At 45.9% G+C, this 22,205-nt stretch overlaps 6 protein-coding genes across 9 annotated transcripts; 3 read left to right on the top strand and 3 right to left on the bottom strand.

The window, feature by feature from the left end:
• Positions 1-21: 21 nt before the first annotated feature.
• Positions 22-4,236, bottom strand: LOC108152435 (transcription initiation factor TFIID subunit 2). The gene is made up of 6 exons (XM_017281767.2): positions 4,084-4,236; positions 3,966-4,020; positions 2,145-3,910; positions 1,676-2,088; positions 1,415-1,625; positions 22-1,359 (listed from the first exon to the last, which is right to left on the bottom strand). Exons 1-6 carry the CDS (start codon positions 4,131-4,133, stop codon positions 201-203), a joined length of 3,654 nt encoding a protein of 1,217 aa, XP_017137256.1. The 5' UTR covers positions 4,134-4,236; the 3' UTR covers positions 22-200.
• Positions 4,237-4,791: 555 nt separating this feature from the next.
• On the top strand, positions 4,792-8,929 carry LOC108151828 (calpain-B). Its single transcript, XM_017280697.2, has 2 exons — positions 4,792-6,223; positions 6,288-8,929. Exons 1-2 carry the CDS (start codon positions 4,990-4,992, stop codon positions 7,847-7,849), a joined length of 2,796 nt encoding a protein of 931 aa, XP_017136186.1. The 5' UTR covers positions 4,792-4,989; the 3' UTR covers positions 7,850-8,929.
• On the bottom strand, positions 8,907-9,550 carry LOC108151831. The gene is made up of 3 exons (XM_017280703.2): positions 9,326-9,550; positions 9,130-9,266; positions 8,907-9,077 (listed from the first exon to the last, which is right to left on the bottom strand). The coding sequence occupies exons 1-3, from the start codon at positions 9,395-9,397 to the stop codon at positions 8,933-8,935; spliced, it is 354 nt and encodes a 117-aa protein (XP_017136192.1). The 5' UTR covers positions 9,398-9,550; the 3' UTR covers positions 8,907-8,932.
• Positions 9,551-9,992: 442 nt separating this feature from the next.
• Positions 9,993-13,727, bottom strand: LOC108151830 (type 1 phosphatidylinositol 4,5-bisphosphate 4-phosphatase). Of its 3 annotated transcripts, none has more exons than XM_017280700.2 (6): positions 13,621-13,727; positions 13,023-13,287; positions 11,718-11,899; positions 11,446-11,655; positions 11,216-11,380; positions 9,993-11,145 (listed from the first exon to the last, which is right to left on the bottom strand). In XM_017280700.2, the coding sequence occupies exons 2-6, from the start codon at positions 13,147-13,149 to the stop codon at positions 11,029-11,031; spliced, it is 801 nt and encodes a 266-aa protein (XP_017136189.1). In that variant the 5' UTR covers positions 13,150-13,287; positions 13,621-13,727; the 3' UTR covers positions 9,993-11,028. The 3 variants fall into 3 exon arrangements, with proteins under 3 accessions (XP_017136189.1, XP_017136190.1, XP_017136191.1); XM_017280701.2 differs by lacking the exon at positions 13,621-13,727 and adding an exon at positions 13,445-13,523; XM_017280702.2 differs by lacking the exon at positions 13,621-13,727 and adding an exon at positions 13,367-13,385.
• A 146-nt stretch (positions 13,728-13,873) lies between these two features.
• LOC117186610 lies at positions 13,874-15,228 on the top strand. The gene is made up of 2 exons (XM_033387615.1): positions 13,874-14,593; positions 15,014-15,228. The coding sequence occupies exon 1, from the start codon at positions 13,953-13,955 to the stop codon at positions 14,385-14,387; it is 435 nt and encodes a 144-aa protein (XP_033243506.1). The 5' UTR covers positions 13,874-13,952; the 3' UTR covers positions 14,388-14,593; positions 15,014-15,228.
• Positions 15,215-18,215, top strand: LOC108151829 (nuclear distribution protein nudE homolog). 2 transcript variants are annotated; one of them, XM_033387614.1, is made up of 6 exons: positions 15,215-15,314; positions 15,382-15,535; positions 15,616-15,889; positions 15,953-16,216; positions 16,622-16,713; positions 17,342-18,215. In XM_033387614.1, exons 1-6 carry the CDS (start codon positions 15,235-15,237, stop codon positions 17,456-17,458), a joined length of 981 nt encoding a protein of 326 aa, XP_033243505.1. In that variant the 5' UTR covers positions 15,215-15,234; the 3' UTR covers positions 17,459-18,215. The 2 variants fall into 2 exon arrangements, with proteins under 2 accessions (XP_033243505.1, XP_033243504.1); XM_033387613.1 differs by lacking the exon at positions 17,342-18,215 and adding an exon at positions 16,876-17,259.
• Positions 18,216-22,205: the final 3,990 nt, after the last annotated feature.

Raw genomic sequence — 22,205 nt, 5'->3', positions numbered from 1 at the left:
TGTCCTTGTCTAGTTTATAAGTATTGTAAAAATGTTTCAGCACTTGCGCAATGTTAAATTATAAAAAAAATAAAATACGGAAACCTAACAAAAGAGCGCGAGGACGATTACATTACATATTATTTTCGATACTCCAAACATGATCAAGAATAGTTGTTCTTACACTCAAGGTTCTGATTTTTGGGATCGGGGTCCCTCACTTAGTTTGGGCCGAATCCCGAATTGCTGTTACTGTTGCTGCTGTCCGCCGAACTGAGCGTGTCCGGAGTGGCCGTCTCCTTGGTCTGCAGGCGGGAAATTTGTGGATCGCGTTTATCTTTTTCCTTGTCTTTGCGCTCTCGCTCCTTGTCCTTGCTGTGCTTGTGTTTGTGTTTATGCTTGTGCTTCTTCTTGTCCTTCTTCTTTTTTTTCTTGACGAGGCCATCGCTAGGCTTGAACTTGCCTTCGTCGTAGCTGCTCTCGTATCGTGTCGACTCGGCCATGTCGAGTACCGTCATCGAATTTTCATCCTCGGCGTATATCTCCGTCTTGATGCGCTTGCTCGTTTGACCGTCAACCGATCCCTCATCTGCTGGCAGGGTTTTCACTTTGGTCTCACTGTCGTAGGCCTGAGTATGGGATGGATCGTCTACCACTGTCACCACCTCGCTATGCTCCACCTCTAGCTTGATGATCTGATCGCCCACCGCAAACGCTTCTGTGGCCGTTCGTTTGATGGTGACCATGGCGGGCTTATGCCGTTCATGCGACTCAGTTTTAATGATCTCCGTCAGCGCTTGGGATTGCTTGGAGTCGCTGTGCTTCTTAAAGCTAGGTCCGCTGCTTGCACCGTCTTTGAGGAGGTCTTTGTAGAAGCTCTGATTCTCGCTGGCCTGAAGGCAGTTGGGACGCTTGCTGCCGTAGAGCGCATAGTATAGATCGACGGTATCGCAGCGCAGTTTGGTGTTACCATTCTCCTTGGTGTTTATTCTCTCCCAAAGGCGTTCGACCAGATTGGGGTTGTCCAAGGCGCTTTTTTTTATCTCACGGGTAAAGGGTGGATTATCGATCAGCAGCTGTGCCAAAGCATGCCGGGCAGCCGGGTCGGGATCAGTCTCTAACAGGTTGATCAAATGGTCCAGATCCTCGCTGCGTCCATCAACTTTCACAAAGTCCACCAGGCATTCCATGGCAGCGATTCGCAGATCAAGAAAGACACCGTATGCCGCATATCTGTGGTAGAAGTTAGGCAGCGACGGGAGATGTCCAAACTTTTGCAGCTTTCGAATGACCTTCAAACAGGAGACGGACACGACATACTTATACGACGGCAGACTCTTCTCCATGTTCAGCAATCGAGTCATCTCATCCAGCACCAGCCTAAAGAGAATACAAAAATTATATGGAATCTTTAAAGAGTGGCATTGATTCTTACTTGGCATCAGTGGACAGGCTGTCGGTGGTGATCTGTGTACCGTGCATTGACACTGAGACCACGGGTGTCAGCGTTTCGCCCAACGCCTCCACCAGAGCAGCTCTGTAGTACGCATCCGTGTAGTGATTGCGCGAGTTCTCGTTGTACTTGAAGAGATCGAAGAGAAAGCGCATCACTTCTGGCGGACAAATGCCATGCGAGGTGCGCAGGCCTGCCAGAGAACCGAATCAGTTAAGGATCAAAGAAGAACTCAATACTCACCTGCCATAGCCACAGGAATCGCCTTTTGCAGAAAGTACAATTGAAAATTGGAAAAGTTGTTCAGCTTGATAATGTGCGGCGCACTGAAGGAGCCAAAGAACTTCCTGAATATATTCAGCATGGCGGGGGGACCGCTCCACGAGGCCACCATCTGGTTTGCAACTTTGGTAAGGCTGTGCGCTGCCTGGACCCGCACCTTATAGAAGCAGCGATCGCTCTCAATGGTGTCGGTGAGGGCAAGTCGCGTGGCGTTTGTCGGGTACTGCTGGAGCGCCTGGATGGCCTGGAACTGAGCCGTAACATCGCGCTCATGGCGCAGCTGGTATTGCCACTGAAAGTCGGGTTGCTCGATAATCAGGTCCCGCAGCAGAATCATTTCCGGATCAAGGCGTATCCAAAGCACAGGCGAATCGCTAAATACACAAAGCATAAGGCATACATATTGTATGGAAATCTAGCTGAGACTTACTCCATGGCAGAGAGATCCATGTCCACCTCTTCGCCCGTGGAGAGGGGAATCTTCTTTTTCTTGTTTCGCCTGCTCTTCGAGTGACAGGTAATATCCGCCTTGACTAGAGTGTTCTCGATCTGCAGCGTGTGCTTGAAGGTTCCATCCAGCTCCTGCAGTTGAACCAGCAACGGACCGTTGTACTTCCTGACCCCGCGATGATTGACAAAGTCTTGACGAATCTCCAGCTCGATGGTGTTTCGCTTGCGATTGAATACCGAGGACAGGGAGAACTTGGCATGGCCGCCAGTGCGCACCGACTGATCCATAAAGACGGACATGTCCTTGCCAGTGACAGTGAAGATGGCTTTGATGAAGATATTGGTGGAGATGAGCAGCTGGGACCAGAGACCAGCCCCGATTTTGGTCGAGGCAGCATTCGTCGCCAAGGCCAGCTGCTTGTTGAACACCTGTATGAGTAGCTGCTGTCCAATGCGGTGCTCCAGCATCCGAATGACAAGATGAGCCTTGCGACGCATAGCCTCCACATACTTGGGCGACACCGTGTGGAGACTCTTGATAGGAAAGTAGTGAACAATCTCCTGCTGCTTGCTGGCAGCTGCCGAGGGATTTGTGCTCGACACGGGCAATGGGGCGGGCGGCTGGCTGCAGTCAAGAATGATGCCTCCGTACTTTTCCTCATACTTGACCACTCGGGCCAGTTCCGTTTGCACCCACTCGCGGTACTCGTTGTTGCCAAAGCATTTGCGGGAATACAGGCCACAGAGGTACTCGGCTATTCCCTTCGCCAGCCAGGTGTCCGACCAATGGTGGGAGGTGATGAAGCAGCCGAAGAACTGTTCGGCCACTGCGCGGGACATGAATGTGCGGCTGATGTACGTCTGGTCAATAATGGCTATGGAGTGCAGAAGGTTGACTGAGGCTATGCTCAGCGTCGCATAGGCACTGATGTCCGTGTCCAGCTCGTCTACAAACACCTGTTTGTAGCAGGAGAAGGGATAGCGAGTGGAGAGGGTCTCCTCGAAGAACTCGAACGCCTCGTGCAAGTAGCGCACCGTGTTCTTCAGCAGGGGCAGCATTCCGGGCAGGCAGAAGTGCGTCACCTCGTGCATGTGAGGATCGACATAGATCTCGAAGGGGCCTACAGCCAAGGCAATGTTGGGAGCACACACGGGCGTTGTCACCGTATAATGAAATGTTTTCCTGCGCAAATCTGGCGTCATTATGACCTCTATCAGCTCTCCGCACGAGACAGCCGTCAGATTCTTGTCCACCGTGAACTCCAGTTTCCAAGTGCAGGGATCGGCAAAGCTGTCCACGCAGGGAAACCACAACCGAGTGGAGTTCTCATAGCAATTGGTGAACATGTGTGAGCAGTTAAGTAGCTTCTCCTCGTCCTTGCCCGCACGTGGAATGACAAAGTGCACGCCGCTCTTGGGGTTCTCCAATGAGAACTCAATGCTTATGCGCAGGCCACGTCCCTCTTGAATGAGGGAAAATCCATCAGGTGGCACTTCAATAAACAGCTCGCCATTGTTTATATCCGGATCGGTAAGCTGGGCTGCGTTCAAATGTGCTTCGCGGTAGTGCTCGAGCGATCGTGTTTTGGGATCCCTTGCGCAAATTTTCATAAAGGGGTCAAAGTAATGGAACTTGGCATGACACACGTCGTTGAGGACGACACTGTAAATCCTCATCTGCTTGGCATTCAGTCGAATAAGGCGTAAGCTATCGCTGTTCGGCACTATGGTCAGCTCCACCATGCCCTATAAGCGTATTATTTGATTAAATATTGTAAATAAATGCAAGTTTAGTACTTACCATTAGATTGCGCCTCTCAAAACTGATGCCCGTGAGGCTCACAACCTGATGCGCCGTGCTGCGGTAGAACGAAAAAACATTAAACGCTGATTTTGAGGAACGTTGAAAGGGTACTTATAATTTGAATGGGCGAAGCGGTGCCTCAGGCACCTCAGGTTGCACATCCATCGCAGAGTCTTAGTTTATTCCAACCGAAAACAAAAAAAAACTTTCATTTGTTATTAAAAACACAGCATTCTTATGACTTATCGCTATCGCAGACCTATCGATCAAATATACGGTCCGACCCTCGGAAATATACCAAAATATACCGTCTCATTTTAAAATCATACCGATGAAAAAACGAACTCAGCCCACTTAACCCCTCTTTATTGAAGTAGGATAACAGCTTGAGCTAAATCGCGTAAAATAATACTGTTTGTAAATTCTTCTTGTAGATCCATCCCATCTTTCCTCTTTACTTGCAAAAACAACCACCATATCTTTCAACTTAACTGAGCTAAAATTCTTGAAGTTTCAAAATATTCGTGTATGTATCTAAATACCCACTGGTCGACAATGGGTTAATCGTTCGGATGCTTTTGGTGCCCAATAGGTGCAGTTTAACCTTTATACTGTTTCATGTATTTTATCAAGTCCGTCGTCGAAACTTTAACGTATTTTATAAAATATATAATACAAAAAATCGAATTTTTTTGAAATAAAATGGCGTCCTTAGCTCTTATTAATTGCACTTAATTGGACTATATATCTCTTCGTTACCTATATGGGGAAAACCGCGAAAAACAACAATTGCGCGGTTAAAAACAATCAGTTTGCTCAAGGGTTAAAGATTATGAATCATTTACCGAGAAAGTTAAATTTGGATCTTTCCCCCATTCAAAAAGTATATTTCCCAACCGAGTCAGCAGTTTTAGTTCGACGACGAGAAGTTAACCACCTGGAGACACAAATTCGTAGTTTTCTAGGAGTGCTACGCATAAAAAAATTAGGAAAAAACCAGAGAACCCATTGAAAATAAATAATGTACGGTATTGATAATTACCCCAAGAATTATCATGCCAGTGGCATTGGACTTGTCAATTTGGCAGCTTTGGGCTACAGCAAGAATGAAGTCAGCGGCGGGAACTCGGAGAACGCAAAGCCGAAGGCAGGGCTCTACCCTTCGCTGCCATACCCCTCATCCGAGTCCGTGGGTGGCATGCCATATGTTGTAAAGCAGCAGGCGAGTCACTCACAGAATGCCTCGTACCCGGGAATGAGCGTCGGGATAAGCATGCCAACGCCTGGACCATCGGCCCCGTATGCAAGTGCCGCGCCATATCCAGGTGCCGCACCATATCCAGGTGCCGCGCCATATCCAGGAGCCGGTCTGTATCCCAGTTTACCGTCTGCATCTTCATCGTTGCCGTATCCATCTGCGCCCCTGGCACCGTATCCCTCGTCGATGCCGTATCCGAGCATGCCACAACCTGGACTTCCGTATCCATCCGCTCCACTGGCCCCGTATCCAAATGCGAATACTGTATTTCCGAGCATGCCAATGCCTTACGCCCCCCTGCCAACAAGTCCAGCTCCCCAGCAGGCTGGCGGTTTCCCGTCCTTGCCTTACCCGACAGCGCCGCCACCAGCCAGTGCGCCCACACAAGAGGAGGAGCCGTCTGTGGGAATTGCCGAGCTGAGCTTCACCAGCGTCAAGGTGCCGGAGAATCAGAATATGTTTTGGATGGGCCGCAAGGCTACCAGCACCCGGCAGACAAGCATTCGAGGCGATGACTTTGCCTCGCTCCGCGACTCTTGCGTGATCAATGGGACGATGTTCGAGGATCCCGACTTCCCGGCCAACAATGCCTCCTTAATGTTCTCCAAACGTCCCGATCGCTACATTGAATGGCTTCGCCCGGGCGACATTGTGGGCGATCCACAGTTCTTTGTAGAGGGCTACTCACGCTTCGACGTCCAGCAGGGCGAGCTTGGAGATTGCTGGCTTTTGGCCGCTGCGGCGAATCTCACTCAGGACTCCACGTTGTTTTTCCGCGTCATCCCACCGGACCAGAGCTTCCAGGAGAACTATGCCGGCATATTCCACTTCAAGTTTTGGCAGTACGGCAAATGGGTGGAGGTGGTCATCGATGATCGCTTGCCCACCTACAACGGCGAGCTGATCTACATGCACTCCACGGAGAGGAACGAATTCTGGAGTGCCCTGTTAGAGAAGGCCTACGCCAAGCTACATGGCTCCTACGAGGCTCTCAAGGGTAACATCTAGTCATAGAACTCCCTGTTGTATGGATTTATTTCATCAAAACTATCTACTTCTAGGTGGCACCACTTGCGAGGCAATGGAGGACTTCACCGGCGGCGTTACCGAATGGTACGACATCAAGGAGGCTCCACCAAATCTATTCAGCATCATGATGAAGGCCGCCGAACGTGGCTCGATGATGGGCTGCTCCCTGGAGCCGGATCCCCATGTCCTGGAGGCCGAGACACGCGAGGGTCTGATTCGTGGACACGCGTACTCCATCACCAAAGTCTGCCTCATGGATATATCGACGCCGAATCGCCAGGGCAAGATGCCAATGATCCGAATGAGGAATCCATGGGGCAACGACGCTGAGTGGAGCGGTCCGTGGAGTGACAGTTCGCCCGAGTGGCGTTTCATTCCAGAGCATGTAAAGGAAGAGATTGGTCTGAACTTTGATCGCGACGGCGAGTTTTGGATGTCCTTCCAGGATTTCCTGAATCACTTTGATCGTGTGGAGATCTGCAACTTAAACCCGGACTCGCTGACGGAAGATCAACAAAACAGTTCGCGCCGGAAGTGGGAGATGTCGATGTTTGAGGGCGAATGGACCTCGGGAGTGACGGCCGGGGGATGCCGCAACTTCTTGGAGACGTTCTGGCACAATCCGCAGTACGTAATTTCGCTAGAGGATCCCGACGACGGGGATGACGACGGCAAGTGCACAGTCATTGTGGCCCTGATGCAGAAGAATCGTCGCAGCAAGCGCAAAGTGGGCATCGACTGCCTCACCATTGGCTTTGCCATCTACCATCTCACGGACCGCGACCTTCAGGTAAAGCCGCAGGCTCTAAACTTCTTCAAGTATCGCGCCTCGGTGGCACGTTCTCCGCATTTCATCAACACGCGTGAGGTGTGCGCCCGCTTCAAGCTGCCGCCTGGACACTATCTGATCGTGCCCTCAACCTTTGACCCCAACGAGGAGGGAGAGTTTATCATTCGCGTCTTCTCCGAGACAATGAATAACATGGAGGAGAATGACGATGAGGTCGGCTTCGGAGATACAGACGATCGCATTGCTCCCGCTTTGCCGCCACCCACCCCCAAGGAAGAGGATGATCCTCAGCGCATCGCCCTGCGACGCCTCTTCGACAGCGTGGCCGGAAGCGACGAGGAGGTGGACTGGCAGGAGCTTAAGCGCATTCTGGACCACTCAATGCGCGATGTTATGATGGGCACTGATGGCTTCTCCAAGGATGCTGTGCGTTCAATGGTGGCCATGCTGGACAAGGATCGCTCTGGCCGCCTGGGTTTCGATGAGTTCGAGGCTCTGCTGACGGACATTGCCAAGTGGCGGGCCGTCTTCAAGCTGTACGACACCCGGCGTACCGGCAGCATCGATGGCTTCCATTTGCGCGGAGCCCTCAATTCGGCTGGCTATCATCTGAACAACCGACTACTCAATGCCTTGGCGCATCGCTACGGCTCCCATGAGGGACAGATACCGTTCGATGACTTCCTGATGTGTGCCATCAAAGTGAGGACCTTCATCGAGATGTTCCGCGAACGGGACACGGACAATTCCGATACGGCCTTCTTCAACCTGGACGATTGGCTCGAGCGCACCATATACTCATAGACGAATGGAGGCCAGGCCACAATAGTTGCAAATACAATCGCTTTCAATTGATACTAATCTAATCCTAAGTGCCACATTTACTTAATCCACATTCTACACATGATGCTGCATGAGAAAATACAGAACCATGACGTTACTTGTACAACCTGCAGATTGAGATACAGTCATACACCATGCCAACTAATGAATCTTATCAAACGACCAAAACCGGAAATAATGTGCGGTAATTGAAGTGACCTTGGAATAGCTCGAGGTGGCGATACACGATAAACGCCACAAAACCCAATGGTGCTTTGTATACAACACAGACAGTCGTTCATATATTAAAAACTGTATATACTAGACGCTTTATAGAGCGCTTTTAATACGTCTGCTGGAGGGATGACTAAGAGTAAACATACAAAATTCTTCTAGGCATTTTATGCACCTCATTTAAAGCCGGAAATTTGCCAGTACAAACTGAACCTGAAATGTGCATTACTAATCCATTACTTACGCTACGAAATCCTCGTACAGCCATCAAATATTCTATAATTAAGTCAATATTTACTACATATAAAATCCATATATGTAACTTTTTTATTTGTTCTAATATTATTGCAATCGCTGAACCGACAACCGCCGTGTTTGTTCAGGTGATAAACTGAAACGAACAGTGCTCCCTATTTGTTACTACGTATGTATGTATGTACATATGTACATACTTGAATAAAAGTTGGGAAGAGTTTGGAGAGCGCAATCCAAAGCGACTCAATTACTCATCGAATCATTGTAATCCTAAAGAGAATAAGCAATGCCCAGTATCGTTAAATTTAATCAATGAAATCATCAGAAAAGTTGTATTAATGATCCGATTAGAAATCTCAAAATGTCAAACTATCGAATGTAAACTTTTTTCTATGTGTAATATTTTTGATAAATGTAAAACTAACTTCGAAAGAGGCTAAGCCTTTGGAAACTTGCGAACAAACTAACGAAAATAATACCCAAAAATATTGTTTGTAATCTTATTGTTATTGTCTTTAAATGATGTTGTTGTGTGCTAATGTTTTTTTTAAATAAACTGCAGATTTGCGATTACAACTACTTGACCATGACGATATCGGTGGCACCGGTCGGAGGACCAGCTTCGACTAGGAGCTGCTTGAACTCGTCAAAGACCAGGTCGTTTTCGGAGGCCAATTGCGTAAGCAGCTCAACAAAGTCCTCGAATTCCAACCGCCACTTCCTAGGAGAGACCTCCATAAGATGGATACCATTATTGAGTGGGGGATACGTACTTATAGCGCATGTAGATGAGACCAGTCTGTGTTCGAGTTATGGGATTAGGCATTAGCTTGGCCTGCTCTATCCAGGCATCGATTTGCGAGAGAAGAATGCAGTCAAACTCCTCGTTCTCCAGCTCCGTTGCAATAACCTGCGTCACAATAGTAATGCAGAAAGGCCAAAAATACAAAATATATAATTCGGGTATACCTTATAGTTGCAGTACACTATAAATAGCGTGTCCAGGGTATGCTTCTTGGGTTTATCATCGTCATCAGCCATGGTTAATTTGGGTGGAAAGAACAAGTTGAAAGTACTAGCATACAAGTCTATTTGTGAGAGATTTTTGTCCCTTAAGGCAGATAGCGAAAAGTCAATGTGAGTGTACTAGATTCACATTTACGAGTGTACATATTTCAATTTTTCGTTTGTTTTTTTGATAAACAACGCTCCAGCGAGAGCGTGCGTACTTGTGTTATAATATCTCTGTTGCCATGGAAATGTGTTTCAATGGTGATTATTTTGGAGGTGCTGCACAGTCCGCTGGACATGGTGCATAGGTTTCGGCGCCTCTTGCTGACTACTGACATTGGCAATCCCATAGGGTGGGTCGGTGATCACGTGCTGCAGTACAAAGATGGAGCCTGGGCCATGGGTCCCCCTCTGCTCTGTGGCGTCAATCAGAGTACGGAGACTTGTAGTTGGAGTGCCGGAGAGCCAATGTTGAGTCACAGATTGAGATCCGGATTAAAGTATGATAGTCGAAGTCTCTTTTTGAAAGCAATGGTCCCTATATGGTCCCGACTAACAGTTCGATTTTTTTTGTGTGTTTTATTTCATTTTATTTACAGTGTATGTACGCTAATTAATAATGTACTAAATATAAATGTTGTTTTTCAAAAGTAAACCGTTCCTTTTTATCATATAATCGTATATAATATATATATAATTTCGCAGTTTAGCATTTTGCTGTCTAAATTGTTGTTGCTGCACGTTGCGTTGCTTGTTCTTTTTGTTTTGTATTTTTTGTTTTTCCAAGAAGATTTATGTTTCGTTTATTATAATTATATTTATGTATGTATATAAATGTGGGGGTGTGTGGTGTAGGTGTTTGCATGTACCTTCATTAGCAGTATCTTTAGGCCTAAAAACAAAAAAAAGAGTACTCTTTGCTTCTGATTTATCATAAACCGAGAAAAAGTGCTTTGGATAAATTCTTAGCAGAAGAGGCAACAAATAGATCAAAGCGCTTCGTTTGTTTTATGATTTCTAGATAATAAATACCGAAACAAATAATTGCTGGGGACAGGCACAAAACAGAAAAGGAAAAAAAATGTACACTGAAAAAACACATCTGTACACAAAAAAAAAAACGCTTGAGAAGTGGCGAAATCTTTAAAAACTGAGTAGCGAGAACAGCTTTAGTAGCGAGAACTATAAAAAGTGAGCTTTACGAGTTTAAAAGATTGTTTTCGTTCCAATGATCTACTAGCTAATGACTGCCTACAGTTCTGTTCTGGGTTTCCCTTTAGCACTTGACTTTTACTTTGGAAATATTTCGCTTTTAGTATATTCATTAGTGTGTAGTTAGTTACGGGTCTTAATGTCCTAAAAATATGGTTTTAGAAATCACTTTATATGGGGGCTGGCTTCGTCTCGAATAATTTAGCTAGCTTTTCATTAAATTTGTTCAACATTTAGAATCCTTTTGGAGCTGGGATTGTGGACTGCTGCTTCTGCTGATGCTGTTCCTGGGGAAATGTTCATTGTTTCGTCTGCTATTGGCTGTTTGTTTAGATTGCGGGTTACATTTAATATCAAAAGGAATGATATATATGCATAATATATATATATGTATATACATATATAAAAATAAAACAATGCACTTCTGTTCTTGCACCGCAACGCGACTCTTACATGGGCCCATCAATGGCGCTCACTTTAAGGCGGAAATAGTACGCGGATCGGGCCAACATGCTCACCGCGATTACAAACAATGCCACATAGAGAATATACATGCCGCCGTGAGCCTGTCAACAAACAAAGATTTAAGTTTATGTAAAGAATCGCCCGACTTGAATTCTGGGACGGTTTACTTACCGATGCATACGAGATTGTGCCTATGGTCACGGCAATGCCCGCCACAAGGAACAGCAACGCCACAATGGCAAACATAACGCCGCGGCTGTTGGCGAAGCGCGAACCCACCGAGGAGACCTTTCTGCAATGCGGACAGCGAGCCAGGGCATTGTGATAGGTGTTAAACTGCAGGTAGAAACATTATAGGCATTACTCTCTGCTATGTGAGATATTGCTGCTTGTCAGCTTACCAAAAACGTGTCCGAACAGTGACCACAGATGACGCGACACATGCCCGGCATGGTTGGCACGGGTGGGGTGACGGGACTTGGGGCCAAGTTAATGATTCGCTTGCAATTGGGTCGGGGACAAGCGATGCGCTGCGAAGAGCTCTTGCAGATTAACAGACAATTGCACGGGCAGCGTACGTACTTCTTGCCCGGCGGAGCGTTCCTAATGGGCTGTGATCAATAGCGTAAGCGATTACCTTAAGTAATCCATTCAATAATTATTAGTCACTTACAGTCGCCTCATTGCAATGGGTGCACTTGACCACATGCTGCTCCCTCTTCGTAGTAATGTCAATCATGTGCTGACACACGCGACAGGTGACCATTGGCACCCCTCCAGTGTTGCTACTCTGCTGATAGGGCGGTGGCAGCTCATCGGGTCCAATACAAGGCACTGCAGTCGGTGCTCCATTGCCTGCGATTCCAATGAAACCCAAAAGATCAGCAAATTAACATTTATATACTCGTACAAAGCCTAGACCTTTTGTGTAAAATAAATACATCTCGCCAGCAGAGGCCTATAGGCTAAACTGCTACATTTTCTGCTTTCATTGCAGTCAGCCAGAGCCCCAGCCCCAGTCCCAGCCTCAGAGCAAGAGAGAACTGGTCTTGTGATAGTGTGTAGGTTGAGGAAGATGCGATAAAGACAAATGGGTCAATGTTTTGGTGCTATGAATGCAAAGCTCCTGTCCGCAATCACTAGCCCATCCTAGACTCTTGGGATGAGCCATTGGGTGGCTCAAACAAGTTCGAACTTGTACAAAGCGAGAAAATAAACAAAAATCAAAGTCAAATTATGAATACTCGTTTTCTCCGGACTCTATGGCAAGCAGAATACTTGTGAGCGCATCCATGCAACCAAGTCGTAATTGAACGCGTTTAAAAGAGTATGCAAAAGAGAGTCGAGACTTTAATGATATGAATGGGGCGCTCAATGAGCCAATGATCAGGTTCCTTGGCGTACAACAAAACTGAGGCAGGGCTGTGTCTCTTTTTCCTTGCTGTGCTCAGCGATAAGGCAGCGCAAGTGACGATGAGTCATAAATTTGGCTTCTGCCTGGAGTGCGCCCCCCGAAGCAGTTGCCCGCGAATCGATGTTGATTAAACAGCTGTAGAGAAACGCTGCTTTCTGCTGATACGGGGAGCATAAACAATAACAAAAGTAGTGGCTGCGCTTTGGCGTCGTGTTACTAATAAATGCTACCAGATACCAATGCCCACGCCCACGCCCACGTCTACGTCTACGTTTATAGACACGGTGGGCTAGGGCCATGACTCAGTTGGGGGAAGTGTGAAAAATCTATGAAATGCAAGACTGGGAGGCTTCGGCGACAACTTCAAATCACAGTTGCGGATAAGTAGAGCGCACACTTGTTGGGTTTCAAATGCGAAGCGGAGCACAGCGACACCGGCACCGACACAGCCCGCACGCCAATAGACCCGTATAGTGCATCGATACATGCGGGTTGTGGGGGGATTTTACACCAAGTTGAATGTACTTCGCGGCCTACACAGGGTCAATAATCATTTGTACGCACCATCCTCATTGGGGACTGCGGCTGTGCTGCTCCCAGGATTCTCGGCACCCTCGTCGACGGCAGCGGACGAGGTGTACATGATCGATTCATCCTTGTTGATCAAGCTCTGCCTTTCGGGGTCGGCCATGCTGGATTATCGAGATTCCTGAAGGGTGCACTTTTTCTTCGTGTGACAAGAACAACTCCCGTTACTGCTGGACACAAATTGCCGTTCTCGCTGTTGTATTTGTTGTTGCTGACTCTTTTCTGTAACGCAACGCCACAACTGGAAAAAAACAAGAGTACACGGCTTATTAAAGTATCACATATCCCACATATTCTCTGAAGGCAGGCAATAAATATACCACAGCACCAAAGTGCAGTGCACAATTTGTTCTTTGTTTGATTGCAGTCACTTGTTTTTCGTTTTCCTCGGTTTTTACACTCGTTTCTGTTGAATATCCTCCCTCTTCGGCATGCGCCGCAATAATCAATTGTCGGCACCTTTACTGCACTACCCCCATAGGTCGGGTGCAACGATTACATTTGTTATAGTCGAAAGTCGTTTAATTTGTCTAATTGTTTAATAATTGTTGGCCATATTCCTGCTATATTTTACCTTATTTTGTTGAAAATGCACTGCTGTCGACTCGATCTGGCCACACTCGTCTTTTGATCTGGCAGCACTCACGGTGCAGGGCTGCATAAAGGAATTCATTTTCTATAGCCCTGGTGCACACAAAACAGTCCCAAGAATTGTGTTTTTTTTTTATTACAATCAATATATGTACTTAATTGCCTAACAAAACAGAGACTCTACACGTAATGGCTCATTGCCCTGTATGGAATGCATTATTATATGGAAGGTAAATGCAATAACCAAAAAACTAGTTCGTCACCAGCTCAGATCGGAACCAAAACAACTCTGGCTGCTGCACGTTGATAAATCAAATGGCCGAAAATACTAATAAATCAAACATAATTCACTGCAAAGACGCAGAACAACTTAATGAAACAGTGAACAGCAACAGCGATGAGACCAGCAGCTCCGGTGACATCGAAAATAGTAGATACGGGAAACTACGTCGCAGATCCGTGCGCAGCTTTTCCTACCACTATCAAGCTCTACCCATGCGTGTTGTGGGGGATCAGTCTGCTTCCATTTCGGGATATTCAAGCTCTGCCCGGGATATAACATTAGGCCCCGCTCACATCATTGACGACAGTTCGGAATCCGAGTTCCACATATCCGACACGAGCAACGAAGAACCGGCGAACAAATCAATTAAATTTGTTGGTCGTCCACTGGGAAAAACTGATTTGGACTTTATCAAAAAGAAATACAAACGTAAAAAACGACCAAAAAAGAAAATATACAAAGAATAAGCAACGCAAAAGGAAACCACCACATTTGAAACTGAAATGTGCGCGCAGGGCTGACAAATGAGGTGTGTCGTGCGTTGCACAGCACTGCTTCAGGCCCAGGGTTGGTTGGTGCATTTTGGAGTAGTGGTCAATTTTTACGAGCATAACTATTTACACGATTTTATGTAAATAAAATAAATTAAACGTAGGAAAATTAAGTGCAAAGTGTAAGTAAAGCCTCTCAGCTGCCATAGGATATAAGATATCATTAAATGCTGTCCGAACAACGGCTTAAATGGCCTCCCAAAATCTTTGATGATTTCATTTTCACACTGCGCGTTGTTGTATTGGAAACTTCGTCGTAGCTTTGCTTGATGCTGTTGCTATTGTTGTTGCTGTTGTACCCACGGCTGCTGTGCTGCTACTGCTGGGCGCCGACGACAACAGACACAGCGACGCTCAAAATTTTTGTTTAGTGGAGGGCAAAGCATGGTTCGTTCGTTTGCGTTTATCTGCCTGCCATTTAGGGCACCAGCCAACAACTAAAACAGCACAGCGCCAGTCGTAGCCAGAGCCACAGCGGTAGCGAAAACGTCGAGAACACCTGTTCCTAATTGATTTTTCACATTTTTCCCGTTTGCCTACAGATCATTTCATCCGACTTCAAATTCAACAACTGTGTTCTGGCATTTTTAATCAGATGAATTAAAAAGGAATTAGCTGCAAAACATGTTCCCCTCTTAGACCAACCATAGCCCTAGTATTGATTAGAATTTTTAAGTAAAAATTATTCGAACGAACGAATTTGCAAGCCGATTTTGGCCACCGACAAGTACACACCATAAAATTCGCAGACAAATCAGGAGATATGGACGCCCCACCAATGTTCAACAGCGTCGAGGATGAGTGCAGATATTGGAAGGAACGCTCCAAACAATACCATAAAGAGTAAGTACATCCATATTTAGTCCACGGTAGGAGCCACATTAATCAATTACATGTCCACCGATTATAGATGGACAGACGTGAAACAGGAGTACGATGAGTTTGTCGAACAGTCCCGCGAAATGGAAATAGAAATGGACGCCACTCTGGAGCAAAAACAGAGTATTATCAAAGATCTCAGAGCCAGGCTTAATATGTTTGAGAAACAAAACGATTCCCTTAAGGTAAAGTATAACTGAATGTATAATGGCGACTGTATCCTGTAGACTCCATAACCTTTAATAATAATATTCACTTTACGCAGCTGAAGCTGGACTCAAACTGCATTGATATGTCCAATATGGAGAAGCAGTTGGACACAGTGAAAAAGGAGCGCGACTCCATGAAGGTATACCTGCGGCAACTGGAGCAGAAAAACGACGACCTGGAGCGTGCCCACCGCATACTCAACGAAAGCATAGAGAACTTTGAAAAGATGTTGGATCAAGCATATGAGAAGAATGCTCTGCTCGAGTTGGAGGTGGATGAAAAGGGTCTGCTGCAAGAGAAGCTGCAACGGCTAATGGATGAGACGCGAGGTGAGACCAGAGGCATAACGCAGACAGACTGCAGGCTCTGGACTACATTTCCATCTGTTACAGATCTCAAACAAGAGCTCAATGTGAAGACACGCTACACGCCAGCGAATGGCACGAGCAACACCGCAGCAGTAGGCACCACCGCTGCCAACAGCACCATGAACTCATCCGCCTCTTTACCTAATGGCATTTTGGCCAACGGCGATGTGACGCCGCCACATGTCGACAACACCGCTGCTACAAAAGTCACCAGCGTCAGTGTTAGCGCTCTCAACGGCAGTTTAGTTAACAATAAAAACGAATATAATCAGCAAAATTCGCTTAAAAGTAAGATACTTCTTTCCTTAAAGCGTACCAAACGCGTCTTCAAGTTATCCAAATCGAGTCGCCATATAAAGCTTATGAAATAGTTACGCCTTCCATTTTGCATTTAATTGTGATTATCGTTTTATGTTCCATTACATTATAATTTATTGTTTCATTTTTATTTGCCAATCGTACACAAAAACACATTTTGTTTATTTTGTTAGCACGTTTAAGTTCCTTTTTTATTTGTAATTGTATAGTAAATAATTAAAATTAAGACTCCAATCAAATGTAACGAAAGTTTGGGACATTTCTTGTAGGCAAATTGTGCGTTTTGTGTGCGTCTGTAGCTCCTAGTTGACCAACTAACCGAACCGCTGTATTACTATTAACTAACCTGCTGTGTATGTGTGCTTCCTCTTGCAGATCCCGAGAACCTTATCAATGGCAATTCCATTAAAGCCAGCTCCCGCACAACGGCGCTCAACATTGTGGCCGACATGTTAAGAAAACTAAACGTAAGTCCCTCCAAAACCAAATACCAATAACTGATATCAACCACTATCACACATCACACTAATATAGCATGCCCTTAGAGTCTTCTCCATTTTCTGTTCTATTATTTCCATCCTCTGCACTCTTTCCCCGCCTGGTTTAAATGTTTTTCCATATGTTTTTAGTGGGATAAGGCCTTGTTATGTCCTGAATGCGAAAAGTTTCGCTGCATTTGCGAGCGCCCGTCCACGCTCCAGTCGCCGCCGCCGCCATCGGCCAGCGACTCGAGCCTGTTTCGTCGTGCCTTTGGCGGCAGCAGCGGCTCCGTTGTGACAAGCGCCCAGACCACGCCCGTCAGCGATGGCGGCTGTTCGAGCAGCAGCTCTAGCAGTCTGAACCTAGGCACAAACATTTTCAAACGCTTTGCCGAGCGCATGCGCAACTCTACGGACGCAGAGCTACCGCTCTGACATTGCGCATCGAATTTAAGGCTACTTTTAAGTGCTCCACGCTTGCATTTATTAATTGCTTTGGTTAATAAATACAAACTATTTTTTTTACCTTACGGACATCTTTTGTTTTGTTGTTACTGTAATTACTTGGTGATTGTCCCACATTGGCTAACACTCTGCCCATTCTGTTGTCTTGCAGGCGATGGAGACGAAGCTGAAGACATATCGCGAGCATGCACCGTCCATGCAGCCGCGCCAACAGCCGAATCATCCGGGAATGGCTGGTCTGGCCTGCCTCTCGCTCGATGCGGAATAGTCGCAGCCACCATGAGCATCACAATCACCGATGAATATCACCATCCACCTCCAGTCCAGAGTTTAGTGGGAAATATATTGTTCAGTTGGCTTTACGTTTACGTTACGTTAATGTTATCGTTGGCAATTATTTTGTACCCGCTGCCGCCGCTTCGTTTATTATTTATTTCACATAACTTGACTTGTAAAAATTCGAAATTACACAACAACTGATGTTGTCTTTTCAAGCCCAACAACCTATAGAATGCCTTAGTACGAATTAAGAGTAAACAGTATACTTAAGCTAGGTCCGGTTCGGTTCCCTCTTTGAGTTGGTGTTCCACGCGATGGCATACAATGTGTTTAGATAATAAGATGATGAAAGATGAAAGGTATCCCCACAGGCCCACGAAGAAGAAGAAGCTCTGTCCAAGTATTATGCTTCATGTGGACAGCGATAACAAAAAAACCCGAAACAACAAATACTCGTAGCGCTTAGGAAAAAAGACAAACCACTACCCCCTTCTGACTAGACACGGCTTCGTTGCTTGTGGTAGCATCCCGGCTGCTTCTGGTTCCTGGCTGTGTCGCCGAAACATTAATTATCTTATACTATAGTTATATCTATCCCAGAGCTATTTTCTGTTTATATTTACGAGCGAATATAAATGTGTAAAGGGGCAAAAATCTGTTAAAAGCAAATGTATAAAAATAACAATACACAAACCACAAATCCAACGAACATGCTAATGTACACAAATAAAGATGATTCTAATTAGTTTTAATAGAAGTTCCATGGCCAGATGCATTTCCCTTTATGCGCATTTCAATGTCAATGTCAACGTTGTCAAAAGTTTTAATTGCCTTGTTCCACCATGCTCATGTGTAATTAATTAATTTTGGTTCATATCGCAAGGTGGACGGAGCGGTGCGTCAATACCTATGCCAAGGCCAAACGGATGCGCCCGCTCCCACAAACGAAAGCTGCCCCACGAGATAGAGAGAGAGAGAAAGCTTTTGCAGGGGAAATAACCCATTGGTATTTTAGTACACATTTTTGGTGCGGGTTGGCGCAGCCTTACCCCAGGAAATTATGCTGTGAGCGGAGTGTGGGCATCCTTTGCCGACCTTGCTGGCGGGAAGGTCCGTCAGTGGTAAGCTAATAAAAGTGCTCTGGTTTGTATAAGTAAGCACGGGTTAGCGTCGAGTGCTGGTATTAAGTGAGTCGAGAAATCTGCAGAACGGAGCTGCGGATGAGATGAGGGCCGGACGACTAGCGGGAAGACAACAGATGCAAAACAAAAAAAAATATTACAAGCTTTTATCATACGCACGCACAGCACTTACCAGCCACGGACAAGTGTTGTTGGAGCAACAGGAGCTGCTGCCTGAGTGCATTGTTTGCCCTGGATCAGGATAGGGCAGTGTCGGGGGAGCGGATTCCCAGGGTAAGCGGATTGGGAATGGCACAATGCAATTGCTGTTTGAAATAAAAGTGAACAGGCACAAAGCCAGGATTGCGCTGCCCTGCGCTCCTTGCGTAGGAGTGAGCGTTGAAGGCTGTCGTGGTCCTGGCCCTTTTGTTGCGCGCTTTTTCAAGACCGTTGCGCTGCGTTGCTTGTGTGGGACTGAGCGCTGAAGGCTGTCGTGGTCCTGTCCCTGCTGTTGCGCGTTTCTCCAAGAGCAAATTAAGGAGTTCGTCTTCTTTTTTACCAGCCGCTGTCGCTTGAAGGACTCCCACAGGGAGCGGCGATCCCTGGAAGCTAATTAGCTAGTCACGCGCATAAAACCTGCCTCTTCCACAAAAGACAGCAATCAGACCAGAACCACGACACAAGCATCGCAATAAGCGGGTCAAACACCATCGCGAAACAGCCACTCAGTCGGGTCGGAAAACAAACGCCATTGTTCTGCCATAAAGCGGGCGAACGAGCTCGTAAAAAACTGTAGCAAAACAGTGGCTTAAAGAGGAAGCTCTTGAAAGACCACGAAACAGGGTGTACTTTGGTACTCGTCCCGATTTAAATGATTTCCTTTTGAGCCTGTTTCGCGCCCATTTGTGTGATCAATATAAATATGGCGATATCGATATTGTATATTAAAAACGATATGACGATACTCGTCGAATGCATCGATTTTTGTCTGATATTTGAACAAATATTTTCTCATCTACATGGGTTTCCCTGAGAGAAAATTTGAGCATCTTCTATTTGTCCAGGTGATTGCTTTTGAGCGCTATATGTACTTATTAATATAGAGCTGATTGATATTCATGGTAATTCATGGCAATCCCATATTTATAAAGATACGATATCTTCGATATTCTGTGATATTTTTTTCAATATCAATATCGATCTTTTCTTGACGATACCCATTTCTATTGTTACGCCATCCCTGGTATATGAAAGCGATATATAGGATACACGATCAACCGCAGCAGCATGCACCTGTACTCCATCATGAGTAAGAATACTAATAAGATTGAAACGAAAGAGAAAGTGAAACGAGAGAACGAACCTACGTGCTCGTAAAGTTTTAAAAGTTTTCGCTCGGGTAAGTGACTCTTTCTGAAGAAAATACTGAAATGCTGGATTATTTCAGTCTGTAACTACAGTAATTTAAGCCTAGGAGATACGATTTATTCTGATTAAGCAAGCAATGCATAATTTCTGATTCGATTTGTCTAGGGAATTATATATGAGCCTACTCTTTAGAGTACATTTTCAGTTAATTTGAGAAGCAATCCAATTCCCCTCTCTTTTAGACCCTGTATCCACCGCGTAACACACAGCATTTTCGGCATTTATGCTCTTTAAATATTTAAAATACGCGGCGCGACGTCGTAATGTAGGATGGCCCACAAACGGAAATAATGATGAGGTGTGCGTGTGCGTGTGTGTTGTTCGACTGTGTGTGTTTGCGTGTGTATGCGTGTACAGGCCTTTGTTTCTGTTGCTTTGGTTGAAGAGGGCGTCCGAGGGCCATGACTATCGTGGCCGTCCTGCCATGCTCCCGTGTGGCCGTGTGTCCTGTCCTCTGCCTAAACATCAAACAAAATCGATATGTGGGTGGGTGGTGTGCGAGTATATGATTTTTGGCATAAACAAGCAACAAGCGGGGCCCCACCAGACGCACACATACTCGCAGTAGACGTACGTAAACCTAGCCAGGGGGCCCGTTTACAGGTTTGGTCCTTGCTTTGTTTGAACGCCGCAGGAGGCTCATTTTTAGTAATGAGTTTGTCTATCTGCAGAGGATGAGCAAATAGGGACCTGGACCCTGCCGGGGCTTTCACTAGCTCCTGGATGGCTGCAACAGTAAGCGGATGGAGATGGTCTGTCTATCTTTGGCTATGAGATTGAATTGTGGATGAGCTTTGAATAAACACCAAGGCCAGATAACAATGGAGGAAAGGAAACCGAAAGGATCTTTGATTTTTCAGGATTCGTTCTTTAAGTTTTTAGATCTACTGCCTGTAAATTAGTCTCCTAAAAGGTTAAGCAAAGCTTTCTTGTTAAATTCTGATCAATTCCCAAAAGAAAATATTTTGGAATGTAAGGGTATAGAAAAATCAACAATTTGCTTCAAGACAGGAATAAATATGTATGGTATATGTATATGTACAGAAAGGAAGCACACACATACTTCTGGCCAAATGTCCTAAGGGTCGTGTCGATGCTTGTTAGGAGCTGTCTTCCCGTCGCTGTCGTTGCTGTTTCTGTTGCTGTTGCTGTTGCCGTAGCCGTCTTCCTGTTGCCATCTTCCGGTTGCCATTATATTGAACATTTGCTATAAATAATTTGGTCTCGATTTGAAGTGTGAGCGGTAATGAAATTCACTTGATTATCCCCTGATAGCCCCCCCCCCCAAGGTACGAGGAACTGCACTGGAAGGGATCTGTGTGCTGCACTGAAGCCGAATCATCAATCAGCTGCGCTTTTAATTAGCACTGAGTATGGTCCTCCACGCATCCTCTTCTCCATCTGCGGACCCCGACCGCAGCTCAAGTGCACATCATTAGGACACATTTAGAGATTTAATTAAATCGATTCGAATTGGATTCGATTGACCTTTAGCCGTTCGATTCGTTTGATGGCATAGAATCCCCTTTGGTTTCCGATTGCTTCTGTGATGTGGCGTCTGGTTCCAACAGCGCTTATGTACTTTTAATTAGGTGCAGATAATAAATATGGAAAGTTTCCTTCTAGATCTATGTCTAAATGGTGCATTTGAGTGGCCTGCACTTAGATTAATTGAATCACCTTTGTGTTCCACCTTCACCTTCACCTTCCATCACTTGGATGTGCACTACTCGTAGATATGTACATATGTACATATGAGGCACATATATATTTCGTTGTTGCGCTGAATGAATTGCTGTCTGTGGCCTTATAAAATGGCCAGCGAAATGTGCCAGAACCCATGTGTAAACTGTTTTTTATGACGCCGTCGAGATGCGTACCCAAAGAATACACCCGCCCATCCTGCCATCCATGCATGGCATGACACCTTTGTGCCGCTCTCTGCGTCTGTTTAGAGTAAGCCAAATGGCCAAATGGCCATTGTCTGCGGCGGCTCCCATTCTGATTTATGCTCCCACACACACACACACATGCACAAAAAAGGGAACAGGCTCGAATATGACATAGTACGCCTGTGCTCTTGAAATCTCTGAGGTCCATTTTTACAGCTCGACCTGGTTTCGGGTTTCGTTCCCTTAATGCCCACCAGTTGGGGGATCATATAAATCATGCAAATGTTTCATTTCT

Source organism: Drosophila miranda, chromosome XR, assembly GCF_003369915.1.
Source record: "Drosophila miranda strain MSH22 chromosome XR, D.miranda_PacBio2.1, whole genome shotgun sequence".
In the NCBI taxonomy this organism is placed as follows: Eukaryota; Metazoa; Arthropoda; class Insecta; order Diptera; family Drosophilidae; genus Drosophila; species Drosophila miranda.
The sequence above is the reverse complement of the archived record's forward strand: the minus strand, read 5'-3'. Positions and strand labels throughout refer to the sequence as shown.

Excerpts from the sequence above, each read along its gene's own strand:
- LOC108152435 (XM_017281767.2), bottom strand. The coding sequence starts at position 4,133 with ATGGATGTGCAACCTGAGGTGCCTGAGGCACCGCTTCGCCCATTCAAA. Across the intron at positions 4,021-4,083 it reads CCGCTTCGCCCATTCAAATT|GGCGCATCAGGTTGTGAGCC; the intron begins ATAAGTACCCTT and ends CTACCGCAGCAC. Across the intron at positions 1,626-1,675 it reads GATTCCTGTGGCTATGGCAG|GCCTGCGCACCTCGCATGGC; the intron begins GTGAGTATTGAG and ends GTTCTCTGGCAG.
- LOC108151828 (XM_017280697.2), top strand. The coding sequence starts at position 4,990 with ATGTACGGTATTGATAATTACCCCAAGAATTATCATGCCAGTGGCATT. Across the intron at positions 6,224-6,287 it reads CTCCTACGAGGCTCTCAAGG|GTGGCACCACTTGCGAGGCA; the intron begins GTAACATCTAGT and ends ATCTACTTCTAG.
- LOC108151831 (XM_017280703.2), bottom strand. The coding sequence starts at position 9,397 with ATGGCTGATGACGATGATAAACCCAAGAAGCATACCCTGGACACGCTA. Across the intron at positions 9,267-9,325 it reads TAGTGTACTGCAACTATAAG|GTTATTGCAACGGAGCTGGA; the intron begins GTATACCCGAAT and ends ATTGTGACGCAG. Across the intron at positions 9,078-9,129 it reads CTCATCTACATGCGCTATAA|GAAGTGGCGGTTGGAATTCG; the intron begins GTACGTATCCCC and ends GGTCTCTCCTAG.
- LOC108151830 (XM_017280700.2), bottom strand. The coding sequence starts at position 13,149 with ATGGCCGACCCCGAAAGGCAGAGCTTGATCAACAAGGATGAATCGATC. Across the intron at positions 11,900-13,022 it reads CGCAGTCCCCAATGAGGATG|GCAATGGAGCACCGACTGCA; the intron begins GTGCGTACAAAT and ends TTGGAATCGCAG. Across the intron at positions 11,656-11,717 it reads CCCATTGCAATGAGGCGACT|CCCATTAGGAACGCTCCGCC; the intron begins GTAAGTGACTAA and ends TATTGATCACAG.
- LOC117186610 (XM_033387615.1), top strand. The coding sequence starts at position 13,953 with ATGGCCGAAAATACTAATAAATCAAACATAATTCACTGCAAAGACGCA.
- LOC108151829 (XM_033387613.1), top strand. The coding sequence starts at position 15,235 with ATGGACGCCCCACCAATGTTCAACAGCGTCGAGGATGAGTGCAGATAT. Across the intron at positions 15,536-15,615 it reads AACAAAACGATTCCCTTAAG|CTGAAGCTGGACTCAAACTG; the intron begins GTAAAGTATAAC and ends CACTTTACGCAG. Across the intron at positions 15,890-15,952 it reads GCTAATGGATGAGACGCGAG|ATCTCAAACAAGAGCTCAAT; the intron begins GTGAGACCAGAG and ends CATCTGTTACAG.